The 16,171-nt window shown below is 34.1% G+C and overlaps 1 protein-coding gene across 1 annotated transcript in view; it reads right to left on the bottom strand.

Annotated features, from left to right (window-relative positions):
• LOC125836338 (uncharacterized) overlaps positions 1–15,258 on the bottom strand; it is a 30,304-nt gene extending 15,046 nt beyond the window's left edge. The window contains exons 1-25 of the mRNA XM_049515520.1: positions 15,148–15,258; positions 13,067–13,220; positions 12,459–12,530; positions 12,271–12,339; positions 12,120–12,191; positions 11,857–11,928; positions 11,659–11,730; positions 11,500–11,571; positions 11,345–11,416; positions 11,173–11,244; positions 11,004–11,075; positions 10,281–10,352; positions 10,026–10,091; positions 9,715–9,777; positions 9,579–9,626; positions 9,390–9,433; positions 8,441–8,829; positions 7,246–7,441; positions 6,081–6,251; positions 5,803–5,946; positions 5,489–5,607; positions 5,198–5,408; positions 4,866–5,103; positions 4,606–4,756; positions 4,113–4,460 (exon numbers count right to left, since the gene is read on the bottom strand). Of these exons, the coding sequence (XP_049371477.1) occupies positions 4,113–4,460; positions 4,606–4,756; positions 4,866–5,103; positions 5,198–5,408; positions 5,489–5,607; positions 5,803–5,946; positions 6,081–6,251; positions 7,246–7,441; positions 8,441–8,829; positions 9,390–9,433; positions 9,579–9,626; positions 9,715–9,777; positions 10,026–10,091; positions 10,281–10,352; positions 11,004–11,075; positions 11,173–11,244; positions 11,345–11,416; positions 11,500–11,571; positions 11,659–11,730; positions 11,857–11,928; positions 12,120–12,191; positions 12,271–12,339; positions 12,459–12,530; positions 13,067–13,220; positions 15,148–15,235 (3,147 nt within the window). The 5' untranslated portion in view covers positions 15,236–15,258. The remainder of the gene's footprint in view (positions 1–4,112; positions 4,461–4,605; positions 4,757–4,865; positions 5,104–5,197; positions 5,409–5,488; positions 5,608–5,802; positions 5,947–6,080; positions 6,252–7,245; positions 7,442–8,440; positions 8,830–9,389; positions 9,434–9,578; positions 9,627–9,714; positions 9,778–10,025; positions 10,092–10,280; positions 10,353–11,003; positions 11,076–11,172; positions 11,245–11,344; positions 11,417–11,499; positions 11,572–11,658; positions 11,731–11,856; positions 11,929–12,119; positions 12,192–12,270; positions 12,340–12,458; positions 12,531–13,066; positions 13,221–15,147) is intronic.
• Between the last annotated feature and the right edge of the window lie 913 nt (positions 15,259–16,171).

Raw genomic sequence — 16,171 nt, 5'->3', positions numbered from 1 at the left:
TTACAATTGAAGAACATAAATCATAAAATTAGTATAATTGTTTAAATGGTACAGAAAAAATAGAATTTAAGGGTTAAAATGGAACAAGGCTAAGTTGGAGTGCCAAAATGAAAAATGAGGGCAAGTTTGAGGGGCTGTATATGTGTTTGGCCATTAATAAATTATGAATTATGACGGTTCTAGTTAATCTCATCATTAATTAGTGCTCCTATAAAAGTCAATAATAAAACAAATAGACATTAGTTAGAACATAGAAGTAATAGAATTTGGATTAGGCAGTAAGCCATGATAGAATACTCCAAATTGGTAATTAGCCAACTAACCCTCCACATGACACTAGTTTTTTTTTTCTTTGGATTTAAGCATCGTACACTTTTGGGTAATATTTTACAACAAAAAATAATTATTGACCTGTTAATATACCTTTGCCTTACCAACCTTTTCCTATTTTTTTATTTTAATAAAATACAAACTCTAGTTTATTTTTTCTTTTGAGTTTAAATATATACACCACTAGTTAAGAAGTTTTACATCGTCAAATTCTCTTTATAAGTTGTAATAGGTATATTATCTTATTTTCAAAATTAAAATTTATGTTTTAAATTGCTCTTTAGATGACGTGATAATATACCCAAAAAATACTATATACATTGACAGGTACACAAATTAATTGGAAGTTAAATAATCTTTCATTGACTTGAAGTTGGAAAGTCAATAGGCAATGTGTTGTTCTATCTTTCTGAATTTCTTTATGTGAGTTTCCGCCCTGCCTTTTGTGATCCTTCATAGAACACAACTTCTCCATATGATTTAACAGTCATTTTTCTTTACCTGAGATTTCTGTTTCATTTTCTATTTCTCCCCTTGTCTCATCATCCAGCTGGTTAATTTGAATTTGCATTGGACATACCCTCAATTATCGGGTAAAACACTCCCTACCAAGAGTATGCAATAAACAACGTTCTAACAGTTAGATATGCGCGTTAGACTACGATTCACTGATTAAGTTGCGACATTTTCATTGGCTCTCTAATGGATAAATAATCAAAGTTAAAAACTACTTATTTCAAACACCACCGATATAGTCGTGTTGATTTTGGCCCTAATTATTGTACACATGATTTTCCTGATTTGCAGTATGGATATACTCATTTGATGGCTTTGGTTTGAAAAACTAGAGCTGGATCACGATTAAAAAGTTGTGACTGATGACAAAAAGAAGTTTTTTGCAGAAGTTCAATTTTATTGTGATAGTAGGTCCTCTAAGTTTCCCTTTACCACTAAAAGGACAAGCTCTTATAAGTTCTTTAACGAGATAAGACCATTTAACATGTATCCCAACATTCCATTGAGTCCCAAATCGGGAATTTCAGCAAGAACCAACCATTACATTAATCAAATCATAACTAAAATGTATAATGACGCACACAAAGTTAATGTTGTGCAAACTTACATTGAAACAGCAGAAGAGGCTTGACAAGTGATTCCTTTTCAAGACTCACCACAGGGATCACCATCATTCGACTTTCAATTAGAGAGTTGTGAAGGACTATTCAGTGAAGCATACAAGACCTGAAGAGCTTGCACTGCAGATTACAAGAGACAGGCAACGACAAAGCCAGAATATCTCTCCAACAAGAAAACCAAGATTCAATATTTAGCTTGTCAAGATTCAACAAGTAAAGCCTCAATCTTAATCTAGTGTTGGCTCTGAAACTATTAAATACAAGAAAGGGAAAGAAAACATATTATTTTATCAAATCAAACAGTTTTAGAATTCGAATTCAATTGCATGCGTTCTCGCATCATAATCACAGAAAATCCCAGTCATATAATTTTTAGTACAAAGATCAAGAATCTATATTTTTTTTGTACTAACGCATCAATTTTTGACACTCGTAAACCCAACAAAAAGGGGAAGAAAAAGAATATGCCATTAACCAAATCAACCATTCAAACAATCACAAAGAAAGGCGCTCTTATACGACAACATTCATGGAGGAACCGAAATCGGTATTTGTATATGTAAGTAATTGGAATAGTGTTTGTTGTTACAGAATTACATATTAGACTACAAGAATATAGTTCGCTTCTTGTAGCTTTTATAAAAAGAACGTTACTAAAAAACCCATAAACTAAATTCCAAACCCAGAAACTATTGATGCACTGGTGCTTATTAAGCAGTCCAGTGGATGTGTTGCATAACAGTAAAGTGTCGTTGAAATCATATGAGGAGGAACACTTGTACACGATTTTGGGTACAATATTTTACCCCAAAAAATTAATATTAACAGATACCGGCTTACCAACCTTTTCCTATTTTTTTTCATTTTAATAAAATACAAACTCGAGTTTATTTTTTCTTTTGAGTTTAAATGTATACACCATTAGTTACAAAGTTTGTACATTGTCAAATATTTAGTTAAGAAGTTTTTACATTGTTAAATATCTTTATCAGCTGTAATAAGTATCTTATCTTATTTCAAAAATTAGAAATGGCTCAAGCTAATTAGTTGCCTAAAATCAAAAAATAAATTGGAGACCTAAATTTAAATTATTTTTTTTTTATATCTGAGATTCAAGTTATTTTTTTCTTTTTAATTAATTTTTTTTTTATGATCTTAAACTAAAATATATATATGTATATATATATATATATATATACCAAAATATTTTTTAATCTTGTGGTCTTAAACATATCATGTTGAAGTTAAATTTAAAAATTGATCCATAAAAAAAAAACATTCTTTAATGTTTCGAAACAAACTAAAAAAACAACAAATAAATTAAAAAATATAGTATATTTTTTTTTGGTTAAAAAGGAGGCTTATAATAATTTTATTATTACTAAAAAAATTAGGCACTTCAATTTTGAAGCCTAAGACATATGTCTCATTTTTAAAGACATTGAGCCACCTCTGATTAGAAATTATATATTTTAGATAGTTCTTTAGATCACGTAATAATATACCCAAAAAATACTACATATATTAATAGGATACATAACTTAATTTGAAGTTAGTAATATTTCATGGACTTGAAGTTGGAAAGTCAATAGGGAATTGAAGTTAAGTAATCTTTCATGGACATGAAGTTGGAAAGCCAATAGGGAATGAGCTGTTTATTACAGATAGCGATTAATTTAATTAATTTCTATAAGCAAATTGAACGATGAAGTAATATAGTATGAAACTGGAAACTTTGAGTTAATTATTCAAAAAAAAAAGTCAAATAGATTGACTTCAAGCAAGATGAACATTAAATATAAATATGAGATGTGGGTGGTCTTTACTTATTAAATTTGCAAGTCTGAAAATGCCTAAAATATGAGTATAACTTTAAAGGGTCAACTTGCTACTTCGAAAATCTTCTTCTTTTTATATTGGGGGAGATGCGATGCATTACTATTTAGATTCTCAAATGGCCTAATAAAATTTCCAATCTTGACGAATTGGAAATTTTATCTGAAATAGAATTACAACTATCTAGTGTTGAAGTTGCTACAACAACATATCAGTGTAATCTCACAAGTGAAGTCTGGAGAGTGGTGTGTACAATGTACGTAGATCTCACCCTTACCTTGTGAAGGCAGATGTTGTTTATGATAAGACCCTTGGCTAGTGTTGAAGTTGCTACTTACATAAATTTTAACTATCTTGTGGGTCAAAGAAAACCTCCAGTTTCATCTAAAATTATGTGTTGTTTCTTCAGCATATACACTGTCCTCTTTTGGCAAACAAAAAGTTGCAATACAAGATACAACTGACACAATTAGAACAACGAATCCTTTTTTGTTTACAGAAGGACCATATAGTCTACATTTCAGGTATATCACAATGGGGCAGAATTTTATACAACTTTGAAATCTAGCTAGGAGGTGCAAAAATGCAGAGCTGGAGAAATATAACTCCTCACACTTTTTCTTGGGATAGTAATTTATGTACATTTTATAGAAATCTTACTCACAAAAAATTGAACAAATAGTTACAACTTGCAACAATCATACCTCGATGAGTGGCTTTGAACCAATGCAATCCCTCATGAGCCATAAGATACAGGCACACCGGCAAGAGATTAAATAAGAATACACACACAATAGAGAGTCAGTCAGATCTTGATTCGGGGTTGTATTCACAGAGATCAGAGGCAGTTTGGATGCTTGAACACTGAGCTTGATTACTTGACGCACTTTGATTTTGCCTCTCTTGTTGGAAATCTTTCAAGGCTTGAAATCTCAAATCGTCAGTATACATACTTGCTTCTGGGATACTATCAGGGGCATCAATTTTTCCTTCAAGCATGCCTACAGCCTCAGACATTACAGGCCTGAGTGAAGGCGTCGCACTAGTGCATAATAGTGCTACTTTTATTACCCTTTCTGCTTCTGCTTTGCTAAACTGAGAACCCAATTTATCATCAATCAGCTCCTCTATTTTTCCATTTTGCAGCAAGTGAGAGGCCTGCAATTAAGTTTTATAAGCTAGCAACTTCAAAGGGAGTGAGGGAGGTTCAAGGTTAAAAAAGTTCAAGGATTCTCAATCTTATAAATGGTAGACTAGTCAGGCTTTGTTGAAGTGCATTAACAAAAAGGAAAAGGAAAGATACCCAATCTAAAAGACAAATGAAATTGTCGGAAGGCACATAGCCATAGTTGTGCTTGCCGCTAACAATTTCCAGGAGGACAATTCCAAAGCTGTAGACATCTGCTTTGTAAGTCAAATAACCCCATAGTGCATACTCTGGTGCCATGTATCCTCTGCAGTTATTAACATACAATTATGCTACAAATTTTACCTAACCACGCTGCTGACAAGATAACGGCAAAAAAAAGAAAGATCTAGTTTGAATTTTACATTGCAACTTACATTGTTCCAGCAACTCGAGTGCTAATATGGGTATTATCATCTTCAGTAAGTTTAGCAAGTCCGAAGTCCGAAATTTTGGGATTTAGATCTCTATCTAGCAGTACATTAGTAGCTTTAATGTCTCTGTGTACAATTTTAAGGCTTGATTCCTCATGAAGGAAAGCCAAACCTTTAGCAATCCCAACACAAATCTTGAACCTTGTCGGCCAATCAAGTATCAATTGACTTTTCTCGGAATCTAAAGTTGTCCAACATGCTAAAATTTTAATGGACATTTCATAGAGAGTTAGTAATAGTTTAAGAACTTTTTTAAAAGAGATTGAATAACTTACGAAATAATGCGCGAGCGAGGCTATTGTTTTCCAAGTATTCATATACGAGCAGTAATTCAGTCCCTTCAATGCAACAACCATGCAGCTTAACAAGATTTGGGTGTTGCAAACATGAAATCATGCCAATCTCATTTAAAAATTCACGGTTCCCCTGTCTTGATTGACGCGAGAGCTGCTTCACTGCAACTAACGTACCATCAGATAACCGACCCTACATAAAATATTTGGTCAGAGTTCACAAACAATAATGATAAAGACGATACTATATTACTGTTGTTACCAAAGTGATACCTTGAAAACTGCACCAAAACCACCTTCCCCTATCTTGTTAGAAGCATCAAAGTTATTAGTGGCAGCCTTTATTTGCTTTAAAGTAAAAGAAATGGTCTGCAGCTCCATGCCCTCTAAATCTGTCATGGAAATAGAGAGACTTTACTGGTTAGTCATCTATTTACACCTCACGACTTCTGGATATGGAGTTTTCTTTGATTATCATTTCAGTAGAATGTGCTCTTTCAAATCAGTAATGCATGGATCAGCTGGCTGCCTAGTCATAAAATTTGCTAGTTAAAATTACTTCATTCTAACACCTGTTCAGTGATCACCTTTTCTCTGTTTCTTTTTGCATTGAAGATATCCTTTCCACCAAAGTGTGCTCATTACCAACAGGGAAATGCATGTAACCACTACTCCGACAATAACATAAACAGTCACACTCTTTTTATCTTCCTCTGAACAAGATCCAAATGCTGCACAGAAATGAAGACAAGATTGTTATGTGTATGCAGCAGCAGGGGCAATAGAAAATAAGATTATTCCAGTTGATTACATAGAATATCAACATGCATATTATTCATGGGAAAATAATAGCAAAGAAATATACGTGGGCACTCATCCAACACTCCTTCAAGCTGAGAATTTCTGTCTGTTAATTCAACCAAAATTACGAAAATGGATTTCCTCGGCCATATAGAATGACCCTTTGAATCAATAACCAAAAAAGGAGAGAAAACAGTTATAAAATGTAAACCTACATCGGACATACCAGAAGAGATTTAACTCCTACTTATTTTTTTAGATGAAAAGAAAATAGCAATAGAAATAGGAAAAGTATGTAGAGCTTAAAACTATATATTGGAAGGCTGAAAAGAAGAGCCTGGTTGAAATAACCACAATACAAATATTCTATCACCTGGTAAACATCTAAGTTTATACTATAAATCAGTAACATACTAATACTTATAGTTGGTACAGAACCACAGGAATATCAAGCCATGTATGAACTTTAATAGCTTAGTTTCAAAAAAACTAGTTTGCCCAGTAAAAAATTAGGAAAGCTATTGAAAAATTACTCTTTCAATGATTCGGAGCAGGCTAAGTTAAAGCCACAGATTGGCTTTTGGTGCTGATAATAGTTTACTTGATCTCTAGATAAATGTCGCAACTCTAAAGAGACCAAAGCAAATCAATGGTTGAGAGAGATAGCCAACCAGTTATCTTTTGCAATTTCAGACGCCAACTGGTGTTCAAATAGAACGGTGGAAATGGCAAAAAAAATATCAGAATCTTCCACATATTTGTTGAGAATATAATTAACTGTTAAAGTGTGCTCTCTCTAATAGCTTAAGCTTTTAAATGAGATGGTCACACACTTCAACATGGTATCAGACCAGATGAGATGGTCACATACTTCAACAATATTAGCATGGATCATGTTAGATAGCAGCAATTTTATCTTATACAACGGAAGTTGATAAACAATGTCAACCCCACAACTAAGCAAACAATGAATGTAATCATGCATTCAATTGCAGTATTTCTTCTAGAAACAATTAAATTTATCATGTATGAACCTGCTCATATGATATGTACAATCTCTAGAATATCTCTTGGGACTTTAAAGTTTAAAATGATACATGTCTTTTTGTGTTAGTTCTCACTGAGACATGCTTAAATACACAATATACTTGAAGGAAACGAAGTGAGAAGTGTGAAAGCAGATATACTATGATATTCCCCTTATAATGATTAAGATTGAAGAAACTTACTTGGTTTGAGTGAGATTGCAGATATTAGTGGACCGTATTTCCCTCTAGATGGGATTCTGATAGTTCCTTTGCCAGCCCAGTAAAATCGAATCTCCAAAAAATTATCTGTTACACTGGTGTTAAAATGCCTAACCACAGGTGTTTGAACTCCACCAGCCTCATTCACAATATTGAAGTCTTTCCAAACTAATTTCTCCTGAAGTAGAAAGAATATTGTGTAGGTATCTTGTGGAAAGTCACAGGAACTTATTCAGCGAGATGTTAGAATATGTCTAGATTAATAGTATACGAAATTCTTCCTATTCAAAAATCTCAGTATAAAGGAAAGAAAAAATTTTGTATCCTAGTTGTCTAAACTCCTATATAGAGACTACTTTGTTGTTATAGATCTAATAGCTTCAATCTAACGCTGCCTGCCACACAAAGTTTTTCATTTTTTTCATAATAAGGCTCGTCTCTTTCCAGATAAAGCAGCATCACTCTTTTCTTCTCTCTTCCAGGCTCCAGCATCTTTTGGGCAGCACGTGCCATGTATCGACAGTCCACGTTGGGTTGATATCATCACTCTATACCTGTTAACCTGTCAAGTTAAACAGTCTATAGCTGTCTAGCTAGCTGATGTGTCACCATCCAGACAGCACCATGTCGCTTTCTAGAGACACTTTTAGTTGAGACTAGTACTAGTCAACACATGGTTACTATATCGTCACCAAGTTAAACACCGTGAATGGTCATCTATCCAATCAATCTGGTACAGTGCTTGCTTCTCTGTAGCCATCTAGTTAAGCTCACGACATGAATGTCCTCAAATTCAATCATAACTCCTACTCTATTTTGTCCAAGTAGTATCATGTCACTTTTCACTTTTGATTTGCAAACACTAGTTGCTGTATCACCTTGAGTTTGGAAGGCGCGTTGTGGGAGAATTAATGCAGTGATGTGTTAAAATATATTCTAGGTAAGTAGTAGAGAGCATTTTTTCTAATTCTGGATGGGTAGTCTCCCTAAATTAATAAGTTCTCTTATTTCATTTAGGTTAGCTTACCATATTTGTAATTGCCTGAACTTCTATATGTGGAGGCATCTTGTATATCATCTACAACCAAATACAATACAGGTTCTCTCTTTTTTCCTCATATTTTCACACATCCAACATAGTTTGCGTATAGAAAGTTTTTCTAATGGACATACCAACCTGGATGTATATATCAAATACTCGCCTTCCAAGACTTCTATAGGTGCTGTCATTTGTAAAAATTATCTCAGCAAAGTGCAAGCTGACATTGTAACTCCCGTTCCTCAAGCAATAACGGAAGTAAGTGAGTGAGAGGGGAGATATCCGTGCATTATTGTACAATTCAGAGAGGCTTTTTGATGATGTACTTTCAATAAAACGTGCATTTTGGTCGTTATTATCATCCATAAAGTCCCCAGTGCTACTCAATCCCCAATAATTGGTGCTACTGCTGAAATATCTAGCAGAACCACCATCAACGCTTGCATCTCCTGCATAATGAACTTCTCCATCGCTCTCCTTGACAGTAAAATCATTTCCGCCACTATTAACATGTAATGAACACCCATCTGCCAATGAAAATAATAGAAGTCAATGCTCAAAATATTTTTCATAAGTTGGGAAAATGATCAAGCAGAAAATATTTCCAACGATTAGGTTGTGAGTCCTCAAATCATCTAAATACTTGTATATACATGAGTTTAAGGACCTGTTTGGATTGACTTTTGGCTTATGACTTATAAGCCAAAAGCCATAAGTTAAGATTTCTAAATTATGGCTTTTGGCTTATTTTTGTTATTTTGGCTTTAAAATAAGTGCTTATAAGCACTTTTTAACTTTACCCAAACACTTCAAAACTGCTTAAAAGCTATTTGGCTTAAAAGCACCTAAAATAAGTCAATCCAAACGGGCACCAAGACTGAATCCACCCTTAGAATGTCTCTTTGTTAAATATCAAAAATGAAACTAAATTGCTACAGTCTCTTGCATAGTTGAGCAATTTGCTATTTGAGTGAAGGAGAAGATGGCCAAGCGGCTAAAGATAAAGTTTCAGATTCTTGCTACTGATGGGATTCATATTCCATATGAAAATTGTATAACTTTCCAGAGAAGAAAAGAACATACTTACACCGACGACAAGTGAAATCCTTCATACATGGATGAATTCTCATTCTGAAGAAGTTAAAGCACAAAAGCAGTTAGACCCAAATCCGAATCAGATAGGAAAGCAACCACTTCTGCTTTGCACTTCCTTTTTCTCTCAGTTTCATCATAAATCAGAATTTTAATGTTTCAGGATAATAAGGAATCATCTTACAAGGGGCTTACTGCTGCAGAGCTCTTGTACAAGTTTAAATACAGATTCCTGTAGAAGGAATAATTGTCAGAACCATATATGCTTATCCAATAAACAATGTAAAAGCATGAATTAACAAAAATGGAACTATTCTTACATATTCTGCTGACAAGCATATTGGTCAGGTCCTTGCCATGTAAAATTATTGTAGGAAAGATCACTGCACGCAACGGACGCTGTTAGATGTCATCTTTCCGATTATGAACTAAGCAGTTGTGAGATCCACATGAAGACAATATATGGAAAAAAAATAATGCCAACGTGAATGAATCAAAATTGCTTTGGCATGCCACTGTATGACCATTATGTTTATGAATAAAAATTATGACATGTTCCGCAAAGACTGAGTCCATCATACACCAGCAGAAACTGTTTATGAAATTAGAATATTAACAAATATACACTTACACATTTATTCCAGTCTTCAAAATTGAGTCTGGTATATCTCCACTGAGCATGTTGCCAGTAAGAAACCTATGCAGAGAACATAAAGCAGTAAGGCAACAGCAAATCTGGAAGTGCAAGCACATGTTATACACTTCATACTCGAAGATGTTCGGGTATGAGCAAAAGAAGATTGAGAAGAGACTGGTGTAACTTGCTAATAATAAAATAAAAAGGACATCACATTTGAGAGAATCCACTTTTTGCAATTCAACTTACACAAACTTTAGCATACTTCTAGCACTAATATTGTTTGGGATTTCTCCGACTAACTTGTTGAAGGTAACGTCTCTGCAGAAAATTAAAAAGAAATCATGATTACCATTTGAACTCTCAGAAGGAGATACAGCAGATGAATCTGTGTGCACAAACTCTTACAACCGCCACATGTATATTGTAGAAGAAAAATGTATAAGAGCCAACTCTATATGTTAGACTAAATAATGTACTGGAGAGATACAAGAAGAAGAATGATGAGAAGTTTAGTGAAAAGCAAAGAGCAGCATGAAACCTTTTGATATTAAGGTGTCATATACTAATTAAGAACGAGCGCATTGTTTCTCGAACAGCCTCAATTATCTTTTAAAACTGGAAATGCTAAAAAATTTACAGTCACAGAGAGCACACTAGATGTGAAATATTTCAACTTTCCAAACAAGGAAATTAAAAGGGGCTTTAATTTCTACAGGAGTTCTTGGTAGAGAAGAAATGATTTCTCAATTGTTTTTGACTGGGGAAGGCAGTGTTAACTGAAAGAGGCGCCAATAGAGGACAGTTAATAGTGTGACCTCAGAGAATCCAAAGGTCACGGACAGAAGAGGAAGGACAGAAAATCATGTAAAAGCTCTCTCTCTCTCTCTCTCTCTATTTAATACCATGTAATTTTGAATGCAGCTGAAGAAGTTTGAACATTAGGTGCAGAAGAATAAGTCCATAACTTACAATGTTTGCAGATCCTTCATCGCCCAAATATATACAGGAAGCTCTCCAGAAAGGCTGCAGTTTCTTAATACCCTGTATCCATATTTAATTAGCTTAAGGAAAGCTAGAATGCTTAATAGCACACTGTAACTGTGCAATGGTTTCCACATATCGGTATAATTGGACATACAAGTTATGGAATCCCATTATATCACTCAGTGAAGGAAATGCCTGAGCTGGTCCACCTATGTCACTGATCCTCCTGTATACAAAATTGACCGTGAGAGAACTGCAAAGAGTAAATGCTCTACAAAAACCTAATAAAAAATAGTTAAGATAATGTTGAAAGGTTCTCTACTCACAAATCTGTTAATTTATTCAGAAGAGATATGTTTGTTGGAATGGGACCCTCTAGTCCGGTGGCATGCATCTCCCTTCATATATCATCAAGAAAAAGTTTAGAAACTCTTGCCAAAATATTATTTTGAAGTTTGGAAGGTATTTCGAAAGATCGTACAGTTTGGTAAGTTGTTTCCAGTTCTGTATGAAATCCGGAATCTGTCCACTGAAATTGTTGTCATTTATCCTACTGTATAGTAAAATTATACTGTGAGATATTCTATTCCCCGAGAAAGATAAGAGCTAAAAGGAGCTCGGCTAGACTGTATGCTCTTACAAATCCGTTAAATTTACGAGTTTGGAAAATGAAGTTGGAAACTTCCCCACCAATTGGTTGGAGGATAAAATCCTGAAAGTAGAAAAAGATTAATCACCCACTCGTCTATGCATCAGTCATTCAGGTGCCAAATGCCAATTATTCTTCAAGTTGCTTTAGGAGAAGATAACAAAGTGGAAGAGAAAAGAAAGGTCTTACAGGGTTTGCAAGTTAATCAGTTTCCCTAGTTCAGAAGGAACACTGCCTGAAAACTGGTTCGCCTCGAGATTCCTGGTTTAAAACATTTCAATGGATAGAATAAAGAGAGCAAATAGCCACCCAAATTATATTTGGACAGAATAGCCACTACATTTTCTTTTGCAATATATATCAATAATTTGAGAATTTTTTGACTAGTTAAGAGAATCCAATCTCCAGACCGATATCATAGAAGTAAGTTCAAATAGAAATTCAATACATACAGGTACAAAAGGCTGCTGATGTTTCCCAACTCCTTTGGGATTTCCCCTGACAGCCGGTTTACAGTAACAGAGCTGGATCAAAAAGTATGCAATTATGAAAATGAAGACATGACAGAAAAAATTGACAGCTGGAAAGAAAGTGGGGTATTACATGTTAGTCAGCTGTGTTGCAGCCCACTCAACTGGTATTCTACCACTGAGATAATTCAACGCAAAATCACTATGAATGGGGTAAGAAAGACGAAGGCAAAGATTTAGTGAGTTATGTTGATATAGTCATGAAAAAAAAACAGGCTAGCGAAAGGATCAATTGTGGAAATGGTAAAGAATAGCTCTTACATTTCTTTGATGTAGGGAAGCTTTACCAATTCAGGTGGGAGTACTCCTGGAAGATTTAAACCCTTTAATACACTGCATACGTGAAAATAATATAAAGACATCAATTACGGAACCAATTGCAATAAAAAAAAGAAGAAGATGTGAACGCAAACGAAGAGAAATCAGAATGACTGCTTCTGATAAAAGAAATCCAGCAATGAGTGGTATTTAGTCCAGTTGAGACAGAAGAATCAGTATGAAGTCACTAAAAGGAAACTTCTGTATTGATATGGCTTTTCTAAACCCGATGAAAGCATAGCCTATAATGTTTCTCTTTACAAGCTCCAGGAATACTTAAGTTTGAATAAGCCTTTTAAGTAGCCATACATATTGGTTCTGGGCAAAGGAAGTTCATGAAAAATCTGAAAACCTCTTCACTTCAGAATTCCTTGAGTTCTTTCATTCAATTTTATTTCAGACAGGCATCAAGTAGGATTGTCCCCAAGCTGGCTCTGGGGTGACATTGATAATCACGTAGATATTGGTAGAAACAAAGCATGCATGACAAGCTAAAAGGTTAGAAACAATTTAATCAATCTCGATTTGGTGATAAGGTGTAAATGCCTCACATTTTTGTGATGTGGTCTTCATGATCACATCCAACAATTTTCTCATGCCACGTTGGCGTAACTGTGACTCCAACATTTTCAACTCTGCATAAATCTGCATCGAAACTCAAATATGTTGCACCCATCGTTTTGGCAATTTGTTGGAGGACATTCACTGAAAAACAATCAGTAGGTTGATATCAACTAGTATAGCTTGCACTATGCAATCTTCCCAAAGGTACTATTTGACAATTACAACTGGTAATAACCAAAAAGGTCATCAGCCGAAGAAGTTTAGAAAAATTGATTTCTATTTAGTGCTTCCATCAAATTGAAAAGAACTACCCTCTCTAGTCCATATTAAGTGAATTGTTGGGGGCACACCCCTTATGAAAAATATTTTAAGGACATAAATTAAAAGCTACTTTCCACTTTACTCTTTTGATTATTCCCAAACTATTCTAGTAGAAAATGTAAAGTAGTTAAGAGCCTCACTAAATGAAAGGAAAATATGGAGAAAAGTCCCAACAATTTTCTTGAACTTTGAACCATTCATTTATTTTGAACTATGATAAAAGTCCCAACAATTCACTTAATATGGACTAGAGGGAGTATATAAACTATTGAACACTTCTATCTGTAAGACAAGCAGAATGACTAGAGATTAGGCTGCTCAAAAAAATGTTTCATCCCTTAATGTGACCGAGATGCAATGATTGTAAGCTAATAAGTGTTCACTCCGACAATTAACACCTAACAAAGAGACGTAGATGCACTCCATCGGAAAAACTCCTGAAATACATCAAATATTTCAAGAGAATAGGGGGACATGTAGTATACTTCACGCAAAAGTAAACATATAAGAAAAAAGCATCCTCTTCATGCACTTGATGCTAGTAAAGGGGCTATTAAAAGGACTTGTTATGTTCTTATATCCATGGTGTTAGAGCCAACTTGCATACACCTCGACTATTCCACTAGGTACCTGACACTCAAACCAGTTCGGGTACCAGATAACTTGCATTCTCTAAAAAACAACTTTGTACTTGTAGTTCTGGACAGAAATGACTTGTAAAACAATGCAACTCCAGATGTAGAGTATAAGTGTTCAACACTAGAGGGGGGTTTCCGCAAAAACTCCACCAGATTTCTATGCATAATTTGTATGTGAGAGATGGTCACATAATATTCGTCAACCTTTACATTGTAAACTGTATCACTTTAACATATAAATCCTAAGCTTCTGGCAGCCAAACTTCTTATTAAATATCTTTTTTCAAGAATAACTATTTAATAATTGTATTTCCTCCTCCTCTTATTGATTCGGATATGCTTTATTGAGCCAAGGGTCTATCGGAAACCTCTCTACCTTCTCAAGGCCAACACTTCCATGGCAAAACAAGCAAATCAGAATACCACCTAAATTGGAACATTCTAAGCGCTAAACATAGCATTAATTTCAGGAAACTGGTAACTAACTTTAGTTTTAAAAAAAAACAATCAATAACCGTAGCGTCCAGCCCAACTTGCACACCTCAACTAATTCCACGGAATACCTGTCACCTCCCACCAGCAACATATACTAGGTGACTCTATACATTCCACGTGATACCAACCACCTCCCACCTCCCACCAACAACATGTACTAGGTGACTATATACATTCCACAGGATACCTACCACCTCCCACATCCCACCAGCAACATGTACTAGGTAACTCTGCCCACCAAAGCTACAACTGATTGGAAGAAATCAACTAGTGTTTTTGGGTCAACTGAGCTTTGAACCTGAGACCTCATCTACTCAAGCCAATTTATTGACTACTAGGACATTTGCGACTAACTTTAATAATCCATTATTTATCTATTTGAAAACAGTAAAGCTCACACCTTTTCACTATACATTCACTAAATTGAAGTAATTCCATCCATTTCTCATCTTCTTTAAACTCAAAACTCCTAATCCTTCTTAAAATTATAGCAATCGAGAGAGAAATCTGTACTAAGATATTAAGTATTTCTTGATCTGCTAAAGTAACCCCCCTCTTTCCCATGGAATCCAAAAAAATACCCATTAAAGCAAGAGAAAAGAGCAGCAATTTACCTTCTTCTTGAGGAACTCTGGACTCTGCAAATATCAAGAACAACAAGCAGCAGTGTAATCTCAGAATCCAAGCTATGGTTGGATACATTTTTCAAGAATAAAAAATGTGTAAAAGAAAAAAAACAAAAAGTTCACTTCAGTAAGATGAATATATGAATCCCAAAATAATAAACAGCAAAAAGAATAAAAAAAGGAAGTGCGCATCAAGTTGGAAATAATTGATGCTGGAGCTGTAGAGAGTAGACGTTGATATTTATTTTTTGACAAAAACGAATAGGGAATTTTTGGAGGCATGCATATGTGCTCAATATGAGTGCCATTATCCTACATTAATTGTGTCATAAATTTCTTAGAATACTAACCACACGTCTCATAAAATTTATGAGATGCCGTTTAACTTACTTGAGATTTTAGAAAATAATTAAGAATTTAATGTCTAAAATACTTTTTTTTTAAATGTGTGATTAAATGAAATAATTTTAAAATTAAATTACTTTTAATTATTAACAAAATAAAATAAAAATATGTTATATAAATTGAGACAAAGGAACATAACTTATCTAAGAACCTCCTCCCACTTTGATTTTCTATATTAATGAAAGTTTAGCCAGAGGGAATAAACAAATAATATTAGTATAATAAATAGTATTTTTTCGTTTAATTTATACGATATAATTTGATTTAACATTGCATTATAAAAAGGAAAAAAACAACTTGAACTTATCATGACATTTATGTAATTATAAGACTTTTGAAATGTATGATCTTGAATATGTGATAATATTGATCACTAGAAAAAAAGAATTAGCAAACAAATTACATAGTTAGTTATCATTAATCTTATTTAGCATTATCGACATATTATCAAATTTATTAGGCGTAAAATATTATAGTGTGTACTACAATTTCATTAGAAGACTAGATATAGGACCCCGTGCCAGCACGGGGCCCAATATATATTATTTTATTATTTTAACTTATGTCATATTATGGAATTTGAGAAGTTATTGAAATTTTTATATGA

The sequence above is a fragment of the Solanum verrucosum genome, unplaced genomic scaffold (assembly GCF_900185275.1).
Source record: "Solanum verrucosum unplaced genomic scaffold, falcon-dt-bn FXZP01000278.1, whole genome shotgun sequence".
Classification (NCBI taxonomy): domain Eukaryota; kingdom Viridiplantae; phylum Streptophyta; class Magnoliopsida; order Solanales; family Solanaceae; genus Solanum; species Solanum verrucosum.
Note: the sequence above shows the minus strand (reverse complement) of the source record. Positions and strands in the feature narration are given on the sequence as shown.